Raw genomic sequence first — 20,844 nt, 5'->3', positions numbered from 1 at the left:
GACCGTGAGGCCAGGAGGCAACCCCTTCCAGACAGTGCGAGCTGAGGAGGGACATTACAGATTACTGACTTGAAAAGTGGGGGCCGGAGGGCAGCAGACAGGAGGGGCCGCTACAGCCCAGCAGGTTTATGACTAGTGTGAGCTGCTGGCTTCTCTGCAGAGTACAACTTTATTATCCCCACTCCATTAAGCTGAGCTGTAACCTGGGGGAGAGAGAGAAGGGCAACAGGAGAGTGGGAAATTCAAGAGCCTTTCCTGTGAAGTATCAATTAACTTTAAAATGGGAATACACAAAACCTGAGGTCACAAACACCAGTGTTAGCAGGGGTGTCACTTCTTCAACTTAAGCTTTGATTAAAACAAATGGCAGGATCTCAGGAGCTCCGAGCAAACGTAACTGCTTTTACCACAGCTTCAACAACAGTGGCTTCAAAGCCGCTGGGGAAGGCCAATTCCAAGTTGCTGAATCCCAAGGTTAGATGGCGAAGCCAGTACGTGGAGGCACAGAGGGAGCGAGGGGTGGGAAGAAGTGGCCAGGTGGGAGGCGGACAGCCTGCAAGACCCCGGGAACACGAGGCTGAACAATCACACGGGGCCCCTGCCGCACACAGAAGCAGAGGCTTTGGACTGATGTGAGGAAGGCTCCCGGGAAGAGGTCAAGTACCCGACAGAGCCCACTGACCAGAGCAAGCCCTGAGTTCGGAAGGACCTCAGCCCTGCTCACAGCAGATGAGCAGAAAGTCAACCTGCGGAGTCCCTGGTCCAGGGAGGGGCAGGTGGCCTTGGTTCAGTCTGGCTCCCCCAGTGAGCACCCCAGCTACTTACAAGGGGCATAGAACATGACCAAGGTGTGCTTCTTCTTCTTCAGGGTCTCCCGGAAGTTGTCCCCCATCAGATGCAACACGCTGGTCTGCTGCTCTTCCCAGGTGGGCTCTGGGGGTGGCGGGGCCTCGGGGCTGCAGGACGCAGGGGTGGAGGGCAGTCATGAGAGGCTGCTGCACAGCAAGTGCTGCCACCCCCACCCCAGTACTGCGTGGGGAGCATGAGAGACACCACTCTGCATCCTTGCTAACACTGAATTCACCACCCCAGTTTAAACATGGAAAAAATCTGCACCATCAACAAAGATCTCTGACTGCCCCTGAAGAGCCTAATAAGAAGCCATTTTGTGAAGGTGTGGAAGACGTGAGCCCCTTTTAGGGCAGGCAGCCTCCACCTGTGAGCTGTCAGCTCCTTGCTGCAGGCACAGAAGCTCCTCTGCAGCCTCCCCGCCCACTCCCCTTGTCTCTCCTGGGACCCGAGAGGCCCTCTGTCATCTGCTGTTCCTGAGCCTCTGTTCTGGTGGAGAGAGCATGGGCCACATTGTGCGGTGGGTCTGGTTTCAAATCCAGATTACTTACCAACTGTGTGACCTTAGGTAAGTTACTAAACTCCTCTGAGCTTCCATTTTCTTTCTATTAAGTGAGTACAATGATATCTACTTCCTAGGATCCTTATGAAGATTAGAGAGTATATGTAAAGCACCTAGTCAGCCAAGCAAGTGATAGCTGCTGAGAGCCTGTATGCTCTCATAAACGACAGGCATTCAGTAAAGTGTTTTTCATTGTCTTTCTGTCCAGACTGGTTCCCTCCACTTTGTTTCAAAAAAGTGTAAGTTTCCAGGACCTTTAAAAAGCTTCTGCTGCCCTTGCCCCCTCCTCTATAACCACAGTTCCCTCCCCTTATTTTTACCTTATTTTTTTGTGACAGAGGGACAGATAGGGATAGACAGAAAGGGAGAGAGACGAGAAGCATCAATTCTTCATTGAAGCACCTTAGTTGTTCATAGATTGCTTTCTCATATGTGCCTTGATCAAGGGGGGCTACAGCAGACCAAGTGACCCCTTGCTCAAGCCAGTGACCTTGGGCTCAAGCTGGTGAGCTTTTTGCTCAGACCAGATGAGCCCATGCTCAAGCTGGAGACCCTGGGGTTTTGAACCTGGGTCCTCTGCGTCCCAGTCCGACGCTCTATCCACTGTGCCATCACCTAGTCAGGCTTCTCTCCCCTCTGAGAAGCGTCTCTGGGGAGTGGTCTGCTCCCAGAGCCCGCATGTCCTCCACCTGCATGACACCTGTGCCCCTCTCGCCTTTCAGAGCCCTCTCTGTGGACAGACCGCAGACGGCCCCTTCCCCACCTGCCCAACAGCCCTGTCTCTTTCCCGGATCTACAGTATCTCCTAGCCCCTAGCCCCTGCAATTCTCAAAATGTCACATCCACCTGCACGGCTTCTGTAATCTCCGTGGCTGAGGATGACTCGAGTCCGGACTTTTCCTCCAAGCGTCCTATTTCCAAGTGTTTTCCAGGAATTTCGACCTGGAGGCCCACTGGCATCCCAATCCCAACAAGGCTTAGAACATACATGTCTTCCCCTCCTTGTCCCAAACCCACCTACCCACTTCTCCACTGTGTCAGTGGCACTCTGCTCTCAGAACGAGGACTTCCCCTTCCAAGTCTTCCTCCTTTTTGTTTGTCCTCCAGGTCCCGTCATAAACCCTGGTTCTGTGGCTGACCTTTCTTCTCTGCCTGTCCCCGTCCTGGCTGGCCTGGGCAGGCATGTCTCAGTGACGCAGCGAGGCCACTTGTGACAAGCCCTGAACCGCCATCAGCCTCCCTGACACCATCTGCTCACCCTGCTTCTGGTGACAAGCCGCAACTCTCCATCTGAGAGCTGCCTGCGTGCACGTTCCTCCTGCAGGGTTCCTTCCAAGCTCCCCAAAGAAGTACCATTTGTCCCTAGAAAAGGCTCTAACCTCTCTGAACTAAGTGTCTTCACCAAGAAAACAGGAATAAAAACTTGGATCTGAGTAGGACCTGAGGACGAGATAGGGCTGCAGATATAAAGGCATTCTGCAAAGGACGAAAGTGTCACCACTAGTGTGGTGATGCTCAGTCACAGCCCATATGACAGTGGCATCAAAAATAAAAACAGCTTCCTTACTGTATTTCTAAACCATGTACCATGCTAAGCACAAGTCTATGGGAAGGAAAAGTATTGTCTCCATTTTACAGACGGGAAACTGGGGCTTAGCAGGGTCCAGGGACGGGCTAGGGGACCAGATCCAAGCAGCCTCTTGAAACCCAAAGCTCATGTTCTCACCTCAGTGTTTTCCAGGCGCTCAGCAGGGCGACTGCACACAGAAAAGACAGAGAGCCTCGTGCTCGTTATTTGTGTCTAGGGATTAGCAATGATTAACGCTGCCATGTCCCTCGGCACCCTGATCACACGAGCAAGCACCATGTACCTTGCCTGAACTCCCACCTCCTCAACCCCTCACAGTGAACCAGCCCTGGCACCAGAACAAGGCAGCAGCAGGTGGGTGTGAATAGCAACCTGCTTCTGCAGCAGAAGGGCCAGGATAGTGAGCGCTATGTCTCTTCTGGAAGTGAACCACCACTCCCTTTTGTCCCTAAGACAAAGGCACCCGCAGTGACGAGCAGGACAGTGGGCAGAGCAGACACCAGGACCGTGGCAGCCCACTCACCTCTTGCCAGGGATCTCTCCTGAACCTAATGGGAGCTTTGCTTCCATTCTAAGAGCTGGTGCTTCTCAAAACACTGTGGCTGAAGGTCCCATTCACATGTCCTGAATCAAAGCTTCAGGGACAGCAGCCCCGACTCTGCACTTTATTTCTCTCTCTTTTTTTTTTATTTTTATTTATTCATTTTAGAAAGGAGAGAGAGAGGAGAGAGATAGAGAGAGAAGGGGGGAGGAGCAGGAAGCATCAACTCCCGTATGTGCCTTGACCAGGAAAGCCCAGGGTTTCGAACCGGCGACCTCAGCATTTCCAGGTCGACGCTTTATCCACTGCGCCACCACAGGTCAGGCCCGACTCTGTACTTTAGATAAGCACTCAACCCCAGGTGACACTGACATATGTATATCCAAGTTTGAGGTCCAATGTCCTAAGAAAGTAATTCAATTTAGGTGCTGTGATTTTGCAGTTCTTATGTCACTGGCGTAGCACCTGGGTGTCATTATGCCATGTCCCAGGGCCTCTGCAGGGGCTGGAAGTGTCTTCTTTATCTTGCCCTGAGCTGAAATGAGGAAATAGTCTTGAATATTCAAGCTGTGTGTGTGTGTGTGTGTGTGTGTGTGTGTGTGTGTGTGTGTGTGTAGGGGGGGGGGTGTAGATAGAAAAAAGGTTCCTCAGTTGTGTCCTAATAATTTTTGTCTCTCAAGCAAGGCCTGGGGCTGCCTCCGCTTCCCAAGGCAGCCCCCTCACAGGAGGGGAAACGTTAAGAACTGCATGTCCCGAAGTCCTGTAACTGCACGGTTGCTCAGGTCCCTGGACTTGCAGGCTGTTGTGGGATGAACTGTGCCCGTCCCCCAAACTTCATATGTTGAAGTCCTAACCCCTAGGACCTCAGAATGTCACTGTATTTGGAGATAGGGTCTGTAGAGAGGAAATTAAGTTAAAACGAGGTCATTGGGGTGGGCCCTAATCCAATCTTACTGTTGTCCTTTTAAGAAAGGAGATGAGGACACAGACACAGAGGGAAGGCCACGTGAGGACACAGGAAGACGACAGCCATGGCGAGAGGCCTCAGAAGAAACTAACCCTGGAGACATCTGGTCTTGAACTTTGGTCCCCAGAACTGCGAGAAACTATACTTCCCCCGTCAAGCCACCCGCCCGCTCTGCGTTGCCTGTTGTGGCAGCCCTGCCACACTATTTAACATGCAGGCCGAGGGGGCGCTCTGACATCTTTATTCTCGACCCCAGAACAGCACAGGCTGCGCCGTGGACACTGCTGCAGGCCCAGTGAACCGCCAGCAGACCTGGGTCCACTGCGGCCAGCTCTCGGGAAGAGCTGAGTGTTTCCTTCCTTCATTCAAAGGGGGTGGAACAAGTGCAGAGGATAAAAGCTGGGCCAAGACACGGGGAAAGGGGTTCTCTAAGTGAAGAAACATGGGCTCACTGGAGCTGGTGGAGCTGCACCAGAGAGGAGGACACGTGGTGAGCACCACAGTGGCTTTAGGACTGGAGGAGTCAAATCTGTCCTGGCTCCCGAGGCCCTGAGTCAAGGACAGGAGCGTAAGGTCTGATTCTCCCCTTCAAGGCCATCTCTGGTGGCCGACAGCCAGGAGTCAAGATGTACTATCAGGACCATCAAACTTACTTTTCTATCCATTCAATAAAGTTCTTCTTCGTTCTGAGCACAGGCACTGCATACTTCTCTCCATTCTTAAAATACTTCAATGTAGGGAACTCGGAGATGTGGAACCTTTCTGCCAGGGCCTTGTTGACAGTGGCATCGACAGCTGCAAGGACACCAGAGCTCTGGATGGGGGAGAGGCCAACCATGCACGACAGCCTCAGACACAGTGCTGGCAGAGCAGAGGAGCCCAGGTGACAGCCCCAACCCTCCTGGGGCCTGAGCAGACTTCACTGTGGGGTGGCTGGCCCCTGGGAATGACTGAATGCTGGCATGTCCATCATTTGTCATTTATGGGCTAAGATGAGGCTTTTAAATCTGCCCACCAAGCAGGCTGGGTAGACTGTGGCTATTCCCAATAGCCAGGGTCCCAGCGATTAGAAGGGAATCTTGGGCTTCAGTCCAGAGCCATGACCTGACAGAGGTACCTGGATGGGCATGGCAATGGGACCCCACTGTCTCTCTGCACCCATCCATCCCTGGTCGGGGCCCCACCCATCTGACTAGGATAGGTCTACTAGGGACGTGGAAATACTATAGACCTCCAGGGCCCGGGAGAGCTGCTGCAGAGCTGGCAGGGAAAAGTCGTGGTAAGGATTCACGTTGCCGATTCTTTAGATAAGAGTGGGGAGGGGGTAAGGAAAGGATGCTTACCCCTGCTTCTCCGTGGAGGACTTCGGCTGCACTCTCAAACTCTGGCTTCATTTTCTTACAGTGTCCACACCCTGTGGGAAAAAATCGAGGTGAACCATTCCATGGCATGAAGGCTCTGGTGATGTCCCCTGCTACCACCTCTGCCAGGGTGGCTCCGCTCTATTCCCAGGGCTCCTCGGGAGAAAAGGAGAATGAGCCCCAGCTCAGACAAAGAAAGCTTTTGCCTAATCCACTGGGGAAGGTTCAGCGCCCCTGAACCACCTACTTCTCTTCTACTCACAAAATACTTCTCATTCATGTGTTTCTATGGCATTTAATTTGGTACTGCCTTGTGACTGTCATATTACTGTCATCTGATATTTGGGAGCAGCCAGGGCATCTTTTTAAAACAAAAATCAGATAAAATTCCCTTGGTGAAGTGTTTCCTATGCCAGGCACAGCAAAATCCAAACTCTTTACCCCAGCCACAGCCCACACCATGTGACCCCTCTACTCCCAACCCCCTCCCGTCCTACACTCGGCAGCCCATGGCCCTCTGTCTGTCCTCTGATCACACCGAGCTCACTTCAGCCTCAGGCTCTCCATGCTGCTGGCTGGAGCACAGTCTTGCCCCAGGTCTTTGTATGGCTCACCTCTTTATTTCAGTCATGCCTTCAACAGAGAAATTCCCGGGCCACGTAAAGGAAAAAAGCCTCACTCAACCATGCTCTCTTCCGATATCCTACTTCTTTTCTCAACTGGACTCAAAACAGCTGGAGTAACTTATTTACTTGATCCCTGTCCATCTGCCCAACTGGACTCTAAGCTCTCGACAGGCTGAGCTGTCTGTCTAGCTCAGCACCACATCCCTGGTGCCGAGGATGGGGCTCCACACACCTTTTGAATGAATTAACCTCACGACTATCTTGTCCAGGTTTACACCTGTGATAACAAGATTTAACGGGACTAAATTCTTTGGGGGCAAAGCATGCCTTGCACCCGAATAGGTGCCAGTTTGACTCAACACCGCTGCTTCGTATAAGTGACAGCCGAGGCGCCTGCTGTGCACGAACTTCCCCTCCCACCACCGTTTGTACATTGCGCCTGCTCCTCACCGGGCATAAAAGACATCTTCGGAGATCTCCACACCTGTGGATGTTGTTCTAAAGTATTCAATACATACCCTAGGGTTCTCTTGATATCGTTAAGCGTTTTGCTTCTAGCATCAATTCCCTGAACAAGATACTAACGCTAAGCTACAAACTTCTGTTAACAGAGTTTATGATGAGGAGACTGGCCAGGCCCCAAGGAGGAGGAAGATCTGGCCCGGCAGACTCCTCCTTTGCTGGTGCCAGCCCGTTCTGGGGAGCCAGGGTCATGCTTGGTGCCGGCCTCAACCCCTCCTCCAGCTTCCTGGGCCTGGCCTTCAGGATATCCTGGCTGCGGGAGAGCCAGAGGAAGAGGTTTACCCTCGGGAGTAGGACTCCGGGCACTGCATTTTAGTGTCCTGATTGTGATTTGATGGGCCATTAAATTTTATGGTCAAACCTCCTCGCTGGGTTTTTATCATCTGTGTAAGCGGTCTTACACCAACTTTCATGACCTGGCACACAGTCTACGCATCAACCCCTCCATCGCATTCTTCTGGCCGTGGGCTCGTTGGCCTCCCAGCAACCAGGCCTTCAGATTCCTCTGGATTACACTGTCTTCAATTACACTTATGATTTTATTATAAAACTGCTGTGGAGCCTTTCCTGGAACCAGAATTTTCCAGGGGACCAGATTAATTTGGAAAGCTCCCTGTAACTGGGACTCTAGAGGAGCCTGGATGTTCCTACCTACATTCCTCCTGCCTTGCCTGGCCCTTGGCTGGGGGCGTGCCAGGAGGGCGGGGCTCCCACAGGAGCCAGCAGGAACACTGACGTCTTACCACTCAGAATGCCTCCCCACCAGACACCGCAGAGCTTTCTCGAGGCCTCCAGCTGTATACACACCAAAGCTGACCTGCAGACACTCCCAGACTCTGCGGCAAACTCACGCTGACAGACGCTTCCCTCTGTCACACAGCCCTCTTCTCATGCAAAGATAGATTTGGGGTTTTTGCCTTCCTTTATAGTACTGTAAAATGTGGATAACAAGCTTTCAAAATTTTTCTTCCAGGCTTCTATCCTAAGGTAATAATCTGACACGTGGACAAATATTTATGCACGAAAATGCTCTGTGCAGCATGATTTACAGTGGGGAAATACGGTAAACAACTCCGACCTTCAGCTATGCTGCTGGCTAAGTAATTTATGGTGCCATTATACAATGGAATAGTAGGTGACCTCAAGAAGCATGTGCAAAAATGGCATTTTTAATAACATTAAGAAAAAACAAATAAGATAATGTTAAGAAAAATGTGAGAAAAAAAGAATGATGCATAGGAAAAGGAACTTAAGTACAATTAAATCAATTCTACCTGGCCCAACAAGCAAATGAAAGATTCAGATGAATTAAAGAAAAAAAGTATATAAAACCAAAAACATTGTAACAAAATATAGCATGCTATTTTTGTACCTTGGGGATAGATTTCCTAAGCAACCCATGAATCCCAGAGGTCAAGATAAAAAGGCAGGTTTCCAGAAGGCTCAACGGTGAGGCTGCGGCCCCTACAACTGCCTGGGTTGTAAGCCCGGCCCCCTCTTACGGCTACGTGGCTTCTGGCAAATTTCTCATCCTCTCGATGCCTCCCCTTCCTAACCTGTAAAATGGGGATAATCTGGATATACACTTCACAGGTTTTGTTGTGAAGATTAAATGAGTTATGATGTGGGAAGTGCTTAGAACAACGCCTGATCCATAGTCAGTGCTCAAAAAAGATTCTATTATTTAACCACTCAAAAAGTAAATCTTTTGTACAATGAAAGGCACGTAAAGAAAATTAAAGCAAGTAACAGACTGCCAGAGAACATCTGGAAGATGGATAGTAGGTCAAAATTCATATCCATAATGATAAAGTTCTAGGTCAAGAAGAAAAAAAAACAAAGTACCCAATAGAAAACTGGGGTATGAACAGGTGGTTCACAGAAGACATAAGGAAAGCCGCATATCACAAGAAGATACCAACTTTCCTGGAGACCAGGGAGCCGCAGACAAGCAGCCCCTCTGCCCAGGTTAGCCCGAATAGAAAAGGTTGATAGTATCCATGGCTGGCAAAGATGCAGGCTCTGTCACACACTGTCAGGTGTGGTGACACCTTTCTGGAGGGCAAGGTGGTAAGATCTACAGAGCTCAAGCACACTTACCACACGGCCCAGCAACTTCACTGTCAGGAATTAGACATGTTCCCAAATACATACACTTACACATGTTCATTGCAATGCTTGAATAGTGAAAGATTTCATCAAACATTTATCATCAAGGCAATGGCTTAAAATTTATGGCATCTCTATGTTAAAAAACACCACTCAGTGGTTAAAAATATTGAAGTAGATTTATATGCCAACACTTACATTTATGTGAAAACATCTTCAAAGGCGCATGAAAGAAATAACATGGAATGCTTCCTCTGCAGAGTGATAGGGCCCTTCCTGGGAGTCAGTAGCAGGAATAATGCTAATTTTCTTCTCTATACTTTGCTATCTTAACCCTTGATGAAACAAACACACATGCATTCCTTTTGAATTAGCAAAAATGTCATAAAATTAATACAGCTCTTTGCTTTCAGCCTCATTATTTTAGTCTGTTGGGACCCTTTAAAATCTTGGTGCAATTGCTTGATATTTTATCTAACTATCCTCTTCCAACTTGAACCCTCACAGATTTGGAAGTATGCCTTGCTGTTTTAGTTGTAATTAAATTGCTGATTAAAAAGCAAGTATGACCCTCTAGACAGAACCAGGCCAGACTCACAGTAAGAGCACTAAGAGACTGCCCCCTCGGGTGGCCCCATCCGGCCAGGTTCTCCACATTGCAGTCAGGAAAAAGGCAACTGAGAAGACATGCTAATTCACCAACCCAGTAATCCTATCCTAAAAGACAAACAAGGACATCTGGCAGTCCTTAGAACAGGGGTCAGGAACCTATGGCTTGTGAGCCAGATGTGGCTCTTTTGATGGCTGCATCTGGCTCACAGACAAATCTTTAATAAAAAAAAATGTTAAAAATATAAAATATTCTCATGTATTACAATCCATTCATTTCCTATCGCTCATGTTCATGGCTGCAGGAGGCTGGAGCCAATCACAGCTGTCCTCCAGGACAACACCAAATTTTTATTGGATAATGCGTAATGTATACGAGTCGTATGGCTCTCACGGAATTACATTTTAAAATATGTGGCGTTCATGGCTCTGTCAGCCAAAAAGGTTCCCGACCCCTGCCTTAGTAAATCTATGGTCTTCTATGTTGAAGCCCAACTTGTTTTTCCAAGTCCCCAAAATGGTCCATTTCTAAACCACACCCTGTTTGATCTGGCAGGGCCACTCCCATCCGATGAGGACTTTTAACAGGTGGTTCACCAGGAAGCTTCACCTCATGCTTTTGCCCTGAGCCTTCTTCCTCTGCCAGTCCCCCACACATGCGTGCAGAGCCAGGGGGCAGGCAGACACCTCACTGGAGAATGAGGCTCCCTCCCTAACTGGCAGACACCTGCCAGGAGCCTCTGACAGCTCCATTTGCTCAGTTTGAAATCAGAGCCCCTCAGCATGGTTCTCTACAGAGCACGGTATTTTCATACTATTTGTTAATAATGACTAATGGGGAACACAAACGCTGCCATCTGGTTTCTAGTTCTCATTCTCCAATTTCTAATTTAGCTCTACAACAACTGTATTTGTTCATTTTCTCATTCATTAAGCCCTTACTCTATTCTACGCCCACGGGTGACCTGGCTTGGGAGCAAGGTGATAAGTGATCTCCTTTTGGTTCAGGGAGGGAAGAGCGAATTATCAGAGGGACGAGATATGGAGGCACCCTGTGCTCAGGCTCCTGGGCCCAAGGCCCCACAAGCATCAGCTACTACAATGGATTGCTCACAACCTAAGACCACACAAAAGAACAGACAAAACACGTCTAGTTTGCAACCAGGGTTCTTAAAAAGAAAGCACTTAATTAACAATTATTAAATGATTCCAATCTATCTGAGATGTACATACTTTTGGATGATTTACAGCAGGGGTCCCCAAACTACGCCGCGGGCCGCATGCGGCCCCCTGAGGCCATTTATCCGGCCCCCGTCACACTTCCGGAAGGGGCACCTCTTTCATTGGTGGTCAGTGAGAGGAGCACAGGATGCATCCACACCCTGTGCTCCTGGAGTACTGTATGTGACGGTGCCGCAAAGTGCTGCGTTGCTCACATATACTACTACTTCTGGTGACACGGGGTGCACGCGTCACAGCTCCGGAAGCGTGTCATATCACTTGTTACGGCTAGTAGTGACAAATATGGAACCAGACATTGACCATCTTATTAGCCAAAAGCAGGCCCATAGTTCCCATCGAAATACTGGTCAGTTTGTTGATTTAAATTTACTTGTTCTTTATTTTAAATATTGTATTTGTTCCCGTTTTGTTTTTTTACTTTAAAATAAGATATGTGCAGTGTGTATAGGGATTTGTTCATAGTTTTTTTTTATAGTCCGGCCTTCAAACGGTCTGAGGGACAGTGAACTGGCCCCTGTGTAGAAAGTTTAGGGACCACTGATTTACAGGATTCATCAAAGGGGGCACCTAGTCTTCACACTGTGATACATAAACCACTGCTCGAACCACTCCGCGCTCTTCCCAGAGTCGGGTGGGCTTTCTTGACGTGGACCACGACCAGCACCCAGCGGTGAAGGTCGCAGAGGGGAGCTGAAAACAGCCAGCCTGCATCTGCCTTTTCTGCAGGGACAGGGATGCAGGCAGGGAGATTTCAGCTCCAGATTCCACATAACTTCCTGCAAGACTTGCTTCCATCAGCAGTTCTGAGACTGGCCGGGAGAGCCCGCTTCCGCCAGGATCAGCACGACAGTGGCGCCTGGCAGGGAGTCTTCAGGGACCACCAACCACAGGGAGGCCCCAGGAGGGCCAGGGGTGCCCTGCTCCTAAGGCCCAAACGGTCATTGTCCTTAATCAGGAAGCTTTTTGAAACTTAGTTTTTTGTGGGGTTTTTGGGTTCATTTTCTAGAAATTCAGAATGAAAGAGGCCAAAGGGAGTACTTTGCCTGTGGATTCTCTTAAGAATTTCACATTTATGAGAAAAAAAGGAGTTGGGAAATCCCTTGTAGTAGTCCATTTATGAACACTTCCACCTAACAGCACCCATGTGAGGCTGCAGGGGGACGAGGTTGGAAGGCCGAGGTCAGCATACCCACCCACAGAGCAGGGAACAGTTTGTGTCACTTGCTGGTGTGTCAGTCTCCATATCTGTAAAATGGGGTTAATCATATTAGCTTCATGGCACTGTGGCTACAATGAAAGGAGACAGATGATCCTGCAAGAAGCCACTATCACCGTAGGGAGATGCACAACTATTAGCCTAAGGGTCCCTATAACTGCTATGGACTGGATGGTTATGACATTTATCTGTAGTTATTTTTGGATTTTTTTCCTCCTCCACAATCTCTTACTTGCCATCACTGTGCCAAAGAGTTGGTGAGAAGCTACAAGAGAAGAGAACCCCATCCACATGCGCCAGTCCCAGGGTGCCGAGGACTGACCTTCCTCACCCCTCGGTGACCCGCCCTATCCCAGGAGCAGCGCCCAGCAGCCCCGTGCCCCGGGCTGTCACCCTCTTGCTCTCACACCATCCCTGCTCACCTAACAAGAGCAGCCTTCTCCCTCTTGGAATTTCCATTCTCCATGGGAACAGGAAGGACACTGCTCTAGAAAAGTCCTGAGCTTTCAGCCATATTGCAAATTTAAATTACAGCTTTACCCATTCTCCTTCCTTGACCCACTGTGGCCGCCTCAGGCTGTGATCGACCCCAGTGAAGCAGAAGGAAGACATTCTAGATGCCGGAGGTCTGAGGCTCCAGCCCTGGCCTCGCTGTGCCCTCCAATCTGCTGGGCAACATCAAGCCCTCTCGGGGCCTCAGTTTCCCCACCTGTAAGGTGAGGGGTGATTACCCTTCTGGGCAATATCTGAGGGCCCTTCTGGTTCTAATTTCTCCAATTCTGGGAAGCCCATTTGCATTTCCTGATTCACTCTGACTTGGAAGAAGCGGCTTAGATCTGCCAGGTTGAGCTGAGGGACACATGCGGCCTGACTGGGACCTGTGTGCACCGCGAAGGCAGGGACCTCGCTTCGCAGCAGAGCATCCCTGGCTCCGAGGAGGCATCCGACAAGCAGGTGCTCCCTGGACTCATGTCCCAGAGCAGCGCCCGTCCTACGCTGAGGGAGGGAAGGATATGGAGGGGGGAGCAAGGCTCCACTCACATGGGGCGTGGAACATGACGAGGACAGAGGTGTGTTCCTTCACAAACTGGTCAAAGTCTTCATCGGTCAGGTGATAAACGGAGCCGCCCTCATCTGCCCAGGGAGTCTCGGGGACATGGGGCTGTGGCGGCTGCGGACTGGAAGACCAAAAACAGGCAGAGCTCAGAGCAAGCCTGGGGCCTGAGCAGCCCTTACAAAATCCAGCCCCCTGGCACAAAGCCCCCCTGGCTTGGCACAGCGGGCTTCAGGGGCTCACCAGGAACCCCCTGGTGGGGGAGCCGAGGGGTGAGTGTCTGGCGCTGCCCACCTCCACCGTCCCCTCAAGCCCCTCAGAAGCGCTTAGCTGACATCCCATCACAAACCGTGGCATTTAGCTCTAGATCTCTAGGCAGCTCAGGAAATCTCACTGCCTCCCTGGAACCTGGAGGTTTGTGAGCTTCTCAAGCTCTTTCAAACTTCCAGCAAAAATGGCAAGATTAAACAGAATAGCAAAGAGTGACCTTTGGATAGCTCACTGTTGTGTTCAGCAGTGCCCTACAGGCAGGGATGGGACTGCAAACACTACAAGGGAGGAGGTTGTGCGCATGGGGGTGAGGAGCAAAGAGGCAGGTGTCTCTGGAAGGGAAGGGAAGGGAAGGGAAAGGGAGGCTGCCACCCGGGTGGCTGGTGGGGGAGGGGTCACAATAAAGAAGAGGGGGCCAAGGGACCGAGGCCAGGCCGGGGGCACCCTCGGTGTGACAGTGTTTGCATGCATCACAAACACTTCCCAGAGGTAAGTACTGGAGCCAGAGCCACTGGGGTCAGTCCAAATCCCAGGCCCACCAGTGCTGGCTGCAAAGCCTCGGGCGGCTGCCCAGCCTCCCCGGGCCCACTCCGTCCTGGTACCACTGTATCTACGTCACCGACTATCTGAGTGGGGAGGCTCTCAGGTGGCCTCTACGGCTGCCCAGCCTCCCCGGGCCCACTCCGTCCCGGTACCACTGTATCTACATCACCGACTATCTGAGTGGGGAGGCTCTCAGGTGGCCTCTAAGGCTGCCCAGCCTCCCTGGGGCCCACTCCGTCCCGGTACCACTGTATCTACGTCACCGACTATCTGAGTGGGGAGGCTCTCAGGTGGCCTCTACGGCTGCCCAGCCTCCCCGGGCCCACTCCGTCCCGGTACCACTGTATCTAAGTCACCGACTATCTGAGTGGGGAGGCTCTCAGGTGGCCTCTACGGCTGCCCAGCCTCCCTGGGGCCCACTCCGTCCCGGTACCACTGTATCTATGTCACCGACTAGCTGAGTGGGGAGGCTCTCAGGTGGCCTCTACGGCTGCCCAGCCTCCCTGGGGCCCACTCCGTCCCGGTACCACTGTATCTACATCACCGACTATCTGAGTGGGGAGGCTCTCAGGTGGCCTCTACGGCTCCCAGTTAAGGGCCAGGCTGCTAGTGATACAAAGTCCCTGATGCTTCACTGTCACAAGCACCATAATTGCTGCTTTGAAAACCCTTTAGGATGACAAATGTGAAATGACAACCATTGTTTCCTGCCTCTGAGAGCCTATAGTAGAAAAGTGTAAAGTTCCAGCAGCCAGGGCTGAGAATTAATGAAAGCAATGTGGTCGACACAATGAAACCCACACCTGCCACGTAACCCCCACAGTGGGGCCCCTCCCTTCCCCTCCCCCTCCCCCTCCCGCTACCAGGACTAGGGTGTGACGCCACCTTCACTCCCAGAAGCCCTCTCTGGTGCCTCTGACTAGGCCCTGGTGGCAGCCTCTGTCATCCTGTCCCAAGTTTTGGGAAGTGGCAGGGAGATGGCAGACCGCTCTCGGCCCTTGTGCATTCATCATCAAATGGGGCTGGTGGCACAAAATGAGTCACCAGCCAGACAACGGTCCCGACCAACACAAGGAACCCTAGGTTCCTATACTTGGGCTCATAACACCAATCCCTCAAACACCACCAATTCCACTCCAGGGAATTTGTATTTACAATACACCTGCACACACCAAAATTATGTGCATTCAAAGGCATTCATTCTAGATGGTTTGTCATAGCAAAGACAGAAAATAGCCCAGTGTCCACTAGTGGGAGGGGGTCAGATACACTGCAGTTCATCCGCAGCACACAGGGCTGAGCATGGCAAGGAACATGGAAGTTCCACGCACTGTGCACAGACTGCTGGGCACAGGGAATACGCCATAGTACGCTAACAAATTTGGGAGAGGGTTTTAAAACCACCCATTCATGTTTGTGTTTTCATAAAGAAACTAAAGTGGTTACCTCTAGGGGGTGGTAGAGAGAACAGGATGGAGGAAACAAGCGGAAGCAAAACTTCACGTTTACTTTTTTAGTATCTTTTGTAAAAAATTACTTCAGTTATGTGAATGAAATCTATTCAAATATTAAAATACTTACTTAAAAGCCGGCAAGAGTGCACACACCAGATGGAGAAGCCAGGGCTGAGCAGCAGTATAAGCATATGAAAACACCTGAGAAACTTCTAGTTAAACATGGTGGAGAACACACTCCAAAACCACTAAGTTAACAGTACAGGAGTTTTTGGGTTTTTTTAAAGTATGAACCCACCGGAGCAAAAAGATGACAATGTTGAAGAAAGAAAACAAGGTTGGTGGAACTTTAGAAGTTACGAAAATGATGCAGCCAAACAGAGGGCCGAATCCCGAGGTGCGGGGCGCAGAGCGTGGAGCCCCAGGAAGCACAGTGGTGTGCAGCAGAGGCTCCCACAGCCAAAGCGGGCTGGGGCTGGGGCGGGGGAGGGGAGGCACGGGTGAAAGCCCGAGCAGCCAGGCCCTCAGGCCCCGCCCCGCCCCCTAGCAGCCCGGTGAAAGCCCTCTCCCACCCAGTGGACAGCAGGAAGTTCGCTTTCTGGAGAGGACTGCAGAGCTGGACACAGTGGGAAGACTTACTGGAAAGAGAGGGATTCAGTAGAAGTCTGAGGCCAAACATAATCACGGAATTATGCTTTTTTACTGTCTGCCTCCTTGAAGACTGGGACTCCCTCTTATCTCTGTACTTCCTACACCTAACACACAGCAGATACCCAATAAATGTGCTTTGAACAAGAGGAGAATGGTTCAAGGAACTGGAGATGTTTAACCTGGAAAAGACCCAGGAACATAACAACTACCTTCAAATATTTTAGACTGCACTGGAAAAAGAAATTAAGATTTATTTTCTCTGGCCCCCAAAAGGAGAACCAACATCAACAAAAAGCTCCCGAGAAAGAACTTCAGCTCAATGGAAGAACCTTCTATCTATAACAGGTAGGTGGGAAAGAGTTGACTAAGGACTCAGATGACCTGGCTTTGAGTCCTGTTTCCTCCACTTACCAACCAACTTGACTTTAAATAGCTACATGACGTATACACGTAGGTCTCTTTATCTACTCCTCAGGGACATCTAAACAGATAAGGGATGTGAGACAGCACTTTGTAAAGACATAAAGTTCCTAACATTTTACTCAATGCTCCTCAAGATTCATAACCTGAATCATAAGAATCATTCAAACATGAATGGACTGCCTCAAAATGAACCCCAGCCCTGTTTTCTGTGGTATCTGCGGGACTGAGGCAACTCCATCTATCTAGAAGTGATGAGAACACTAAGGGGAACTGCTGGGCAGGCTCACTGGCGTCGCCATTCCCTTCCAATCCCGAGACTCTGAGTTCCCTGGCTCCTTCGCACAAAGCAGGACCTCGCCTGAGGCAGGCGCCCATGCCATGGATGAGAAGATGCAACTCAAAGTCTTACAAGAAGACTTTGTGTTTGTTTCCAGCTCGCTTCTAGTTAGTATAAACACACACAGGCAAAAATGGATAGCGAGGCCAACACGAACTGCCACTTTCACGCGCTCTAACTGCTAAGCCCAACTTAGCAGCACGAAATCTGCAGAGAGGGGCATGAGACACACAGCTGTCGGGAGCACAAGCGGCACAACTGCCACGACAAATGCAGGTATCCCACAGCCCCAGGACACTGGGCGCCAGGGACTCCCTGCCCGGCCTCGCACCGTGCCCACCTGCCAGTGTCACCTGTTGAAGGACAGGATTTGGGCTCCTCTCTCCTGAGCTTCTGAACGTCATCCAGAGAGAAAGCGAGGCTGGACCCGCCCCCATCCGCTCCACTGGCTGCCCTGGCCCCAAGCTGGAGAGGCCCAGGGAGGGGGGGCAGGGAAGCAGGAAAGGCGGGGCACAGGGGTGGGGGCACAGCTACCCACCAGGATCGGGGGAAATCTGGTAAAGACCTAAACACTGCCCTCAGATCTGAGTGTGTGTGTGTGTGTGTGTGTGTGTGTGTGTGTGTGTTTAGAATCTAGAAGGAAATTTGCCAGAATATTAGAACATGTTATCTTGGGACAGTGTGTGTGTGGCAAGGAGACAGGGACACTTTTTTTTTTAAAGTATACTTTTAAGGTTTTCTTTTTTGTTTTTTGTATTTTTCTGAAGCTGGAAATGGGGAGAGACAGTCAGACAGACTCCCGCATGCGCCCGACCAGGATCCACCCGGCACGCCCACCAGGGGACGACACTCTGGCCACCAGGGGGCGATGCTCTGCCCCTCCAGGTCTTCGCTCTGCCGCGACCAGAGCCACTCCAGCGCCTGGGGCAGAGGCCAAGGAGCCATCCCCAGCGCCCGGGCCATCTTTGCTCCAATGGAGCCTCAGCTGCGGGAGGGGAAGAGAGAGACAGAGAGGAAGGAGAGGGGGAGGGGTGGAGAAGCAGATGGGCGCTTCTCCTGTGTGCCCCAGCCGGGAATCGAACCCGGGACTTCTGCACGCCAGGCCGATGCTCTACCACTGAGCCAACCGGCCAGGGCCCAAGGTTTTCTATAATAACATATCTCACTTGAATAGCCTTAAAATCTAATTTTAAAAGATTTTTTAAAAAATTAAGCCAGTTGGCAGCACAGTGACATTGCTGGCTTTCACTCAGGTATGAGATGAGGCGGCTCACTGAGGGGCCTTCAGGGGGTGGTCTGCCTACCCCCTGTGCTGGGGGAGTGGGCTGCAGCCGTGTCTTCAGAGAAGCTGCCCTCAAGTGTGTGTCCCTGACCATGATCAGGTAGCTGGACAGCTCTGGAGGGGTTGCCAGGGAAACCCAGATGCTCCCTTCCCTTCCCTGGACACACCCTACCAACCCTCTCCATCTGGAGAGCCAGGGTGAACCAGAAGCCACTGTGGGGGGGGGGGGCAGAGAAGGGGAGTGTGGGAAGAGAGAGGAGAGGGGGGGAAGTAAGGAGGCACCAGCCCAGGGCACAGATCTGGACGCAGCTCTGGGGTACAGGCCAAGCTGAGCAGTGAGGAGCTGGGGTGGCAGTGTGCAGACAGCTGGGGTGGGAGAGAGTGGCAGGCCACAGAAGGAGATAGTAATCTGTCTCAGACACTCCACTGATATGTCCCCTTGTCTATGGTTAGTAAGCAATTCTCAACACTTAAAAAAAAAAAAAAAAAAAAAAAAAAACCCTATCCATCCTTCCAAAAGAGATATCAGTCTATTTTGAAACCAGAAAAGGTTACAGAAGGGGAGGGAAGCAGACAGATTTTTATGCTCTGGTGACAAATGAGATTGCTATTTGTTGAAACCTTTTCCCAAAGCAGAGTGGGATATGCCTCGCTGTAGGAGAGGACATGCTTATTATCAAGTGAAAAAGGAAGACAATGCATATGCGATAATGGGCAGCTGCCTGGCCGGGCAGGGGCTGAGATGCGGTGATGGATGGGGAGAGAGATATGCAATGCTTCCCAGACGTGAAAGAGCTACACAAACATGATGTTATCGCTGTTTTATCTCCCGAGCCCCTGGGAACCAACAGAGGACTCGAGAGTTTCAACTTTTAGAATCTAACAGTCTGCTTCTTGTGGATTTTTTTTTTTTGTACAAAATTCATCCTCCTTTCCCATTCTGAAAGTACAGATTTCAATCTCCATATTTTTAGATAACTAATTCTTTAAGCCTGGGCCCCTCAGGTTATGATGCAACAAGCACCCAGCACGCTACCGAGTGGGGGAGGGCTCGCGCAGAGCTCAGGGGGCGGATGGGGATGGAGGGGGCACTGTCTGGGCCCTGGCCCTCCACCTGGCAGCTGCAGAGCCTGGACAAGCCACTTCATCACTGTGCTCAGTGACCTATTCATAAAATAAGGGTAATAATAATAATATTTTCCTTACAGGGCTGTTCTGAGGATTATATCAGAATCCACATAAAGTGCTTAGAACAGTGCCAGCCGCATAGCAGAGCCCCCAAGATGTCAGCTATTATTATGTGCAAATAACTGCATATCAGCAGTGACTGGGAATGCCAAGCGGACGCCAGGCCAAGCGCAAGGCGAGCAGGGTGAGTGCGCAGCTGGGCGGGCTGGGAAGCTTCCAGGAGAGGTGGCCCCATCCCAGCTCCAGGCATGGGGTGACAGACTCCCTGTCCAGTACACCAGTCAGGGTCCGACCATCATGCCAAAGCCACACGCTGAGCACAAAGGGGCCTCCAGATGAGGGGTGGTTTCGGTCATAGGCACTGATCACATTACAGAACAGGGGTCACAGGCTGCTAGGCACCAGCACCTGTGGGGAGGGCAGATGAACGGCAGGGCACTCTGTAACCTACGGCATTACATTTCGTGTAGCTGCACAGCACCTAATACAGTGTTATGTTTGAAATAAGCATTCAATTGACAATTCCATTTTCAGAGAGACCTACAGTGACAAGTCTCAAACCTGACATCCTGGGTGAGCAAGACGCCTATTCCCGAGACAGATCGTATAAGGAAGAAAACTATTTGAAATGCGGTCATTGCAGCCAAAGTCACACCAAATCCTCCCCACTCCTGTATCCTAAACTCACAGAGATTCACCACCCTCACGTAGATATAGCTGTCAGGGCAGCACAATGGGTCCTTTCCTTTCCTTTTTTTTTTTTTTTTTTTTTGTATTTTTCTGAAGCTAGAAACCGGGAGAGACAGTCAGACAGACTCCCGCATGCGCCCGACTGGGATCCACCTGGCACGCCCACCAGGGGGCCACGCTCTGCCCACCAGGGGGCGATGCTCTGCCCCTTAGGGGTGTCGCTCTGCTGCGACCAGAGCCACTGCAGCACCTGGGGCAGAGGCCAAGGAGCCATCCCCAGCGCCCGGGCCATCTTTGCTCCAATGGAGCCTTGGCTGCGGGAGGGGAAGAGAGAGACAGAGAGGAAGGAGAGGGGGAGGGGTGGAGAAGCAAATGGGCGCTTCTCCTGTGTGCCCTGGCCGGGAATCGAACCCGGGACTTCTACACGCCAGGCCAACGCTCTACCACTGAGCCAACCGGCTAGGGCCTTTCCTTTCTTCACCCTCTTCCTCAAACCGCAGCCAGAGCCCTGGGACCAGGAACCACCCTGAGGCCTTGGCAAAGGCACCCATCTCCCAGAGGCAGACGCCCCTCCCTCTGGGCACCAGCCCCCCTGCTCTGTCTGCAGGTAAATGCCCAACTTACTTCTTCAGCCACTCCACAATGTCCTCGGTTGAGGACCCGTAGTTGTCATACTGGAACAGAAACCGTCCTTTCCTGTAAAATGTGGAGAGACAATGTAGGCTCAACTGGGCACACAAATGCCATCACGAGGCGGCAC

General features: G+C 51.2%; 1 protein-coding gene across 1 annotated transcript in view; it reads right to left on the bottom strand.

Annotated features, from left to right (window-relative positions):
• PDIA5 (protein disulfide isomerase family A member 5) overlaps positions 1 to 20,844 on the bottom strand; it is a 90,323-nt gene that overhangs the window by 12,608 nt on the left and 56,871 nt on the right. Inside the window, exons 10-14 of the mRNA XM_066346953.1 lie at positions 20,709 to 20,780; positions 13,234 to 13,370; positions 5,851 to 5,921; positions 5,161 to 5,321; positions 826 to 956 (exon numbers count right to left, since the gene is read on the bottom strand). Coding sequence (XP_066203050.1) covers positions 826 to 956; positions 5,161 to 5,321; positions 5,851 to 5,921; positions 13,234 to 13,370; positions 20,709 to 20,780 — 572 coding nt within the window. The remainder of the gene's footprint in view (positions 1 to 825; positions 957 to 5,160; positions 5,322 to 5,850; positions 5,922 to 13,233; positions 13,371 to 20,708; positions 20,781 to 20,844) is intronic.

This window comes from Saccopteryx leptura, chromosome 8 (genome assembly GCF_036850995.1).
Source record: "Saccopteryx leptura isolate mSacLep1 chromosome 8, mSacLep1_pri_phased_curated, whole genome shotgun sequence".
NCBI classification, from domain to species: Eukaryota; Metazoa; Chordata; class Mammalia; order Chiroptera; family Emballonuridae; genus Saccopteryx; species Saccopteryx leptura.
This window is presented reverse-complemented; position numbering and strand designations above follow the sequence as displayed.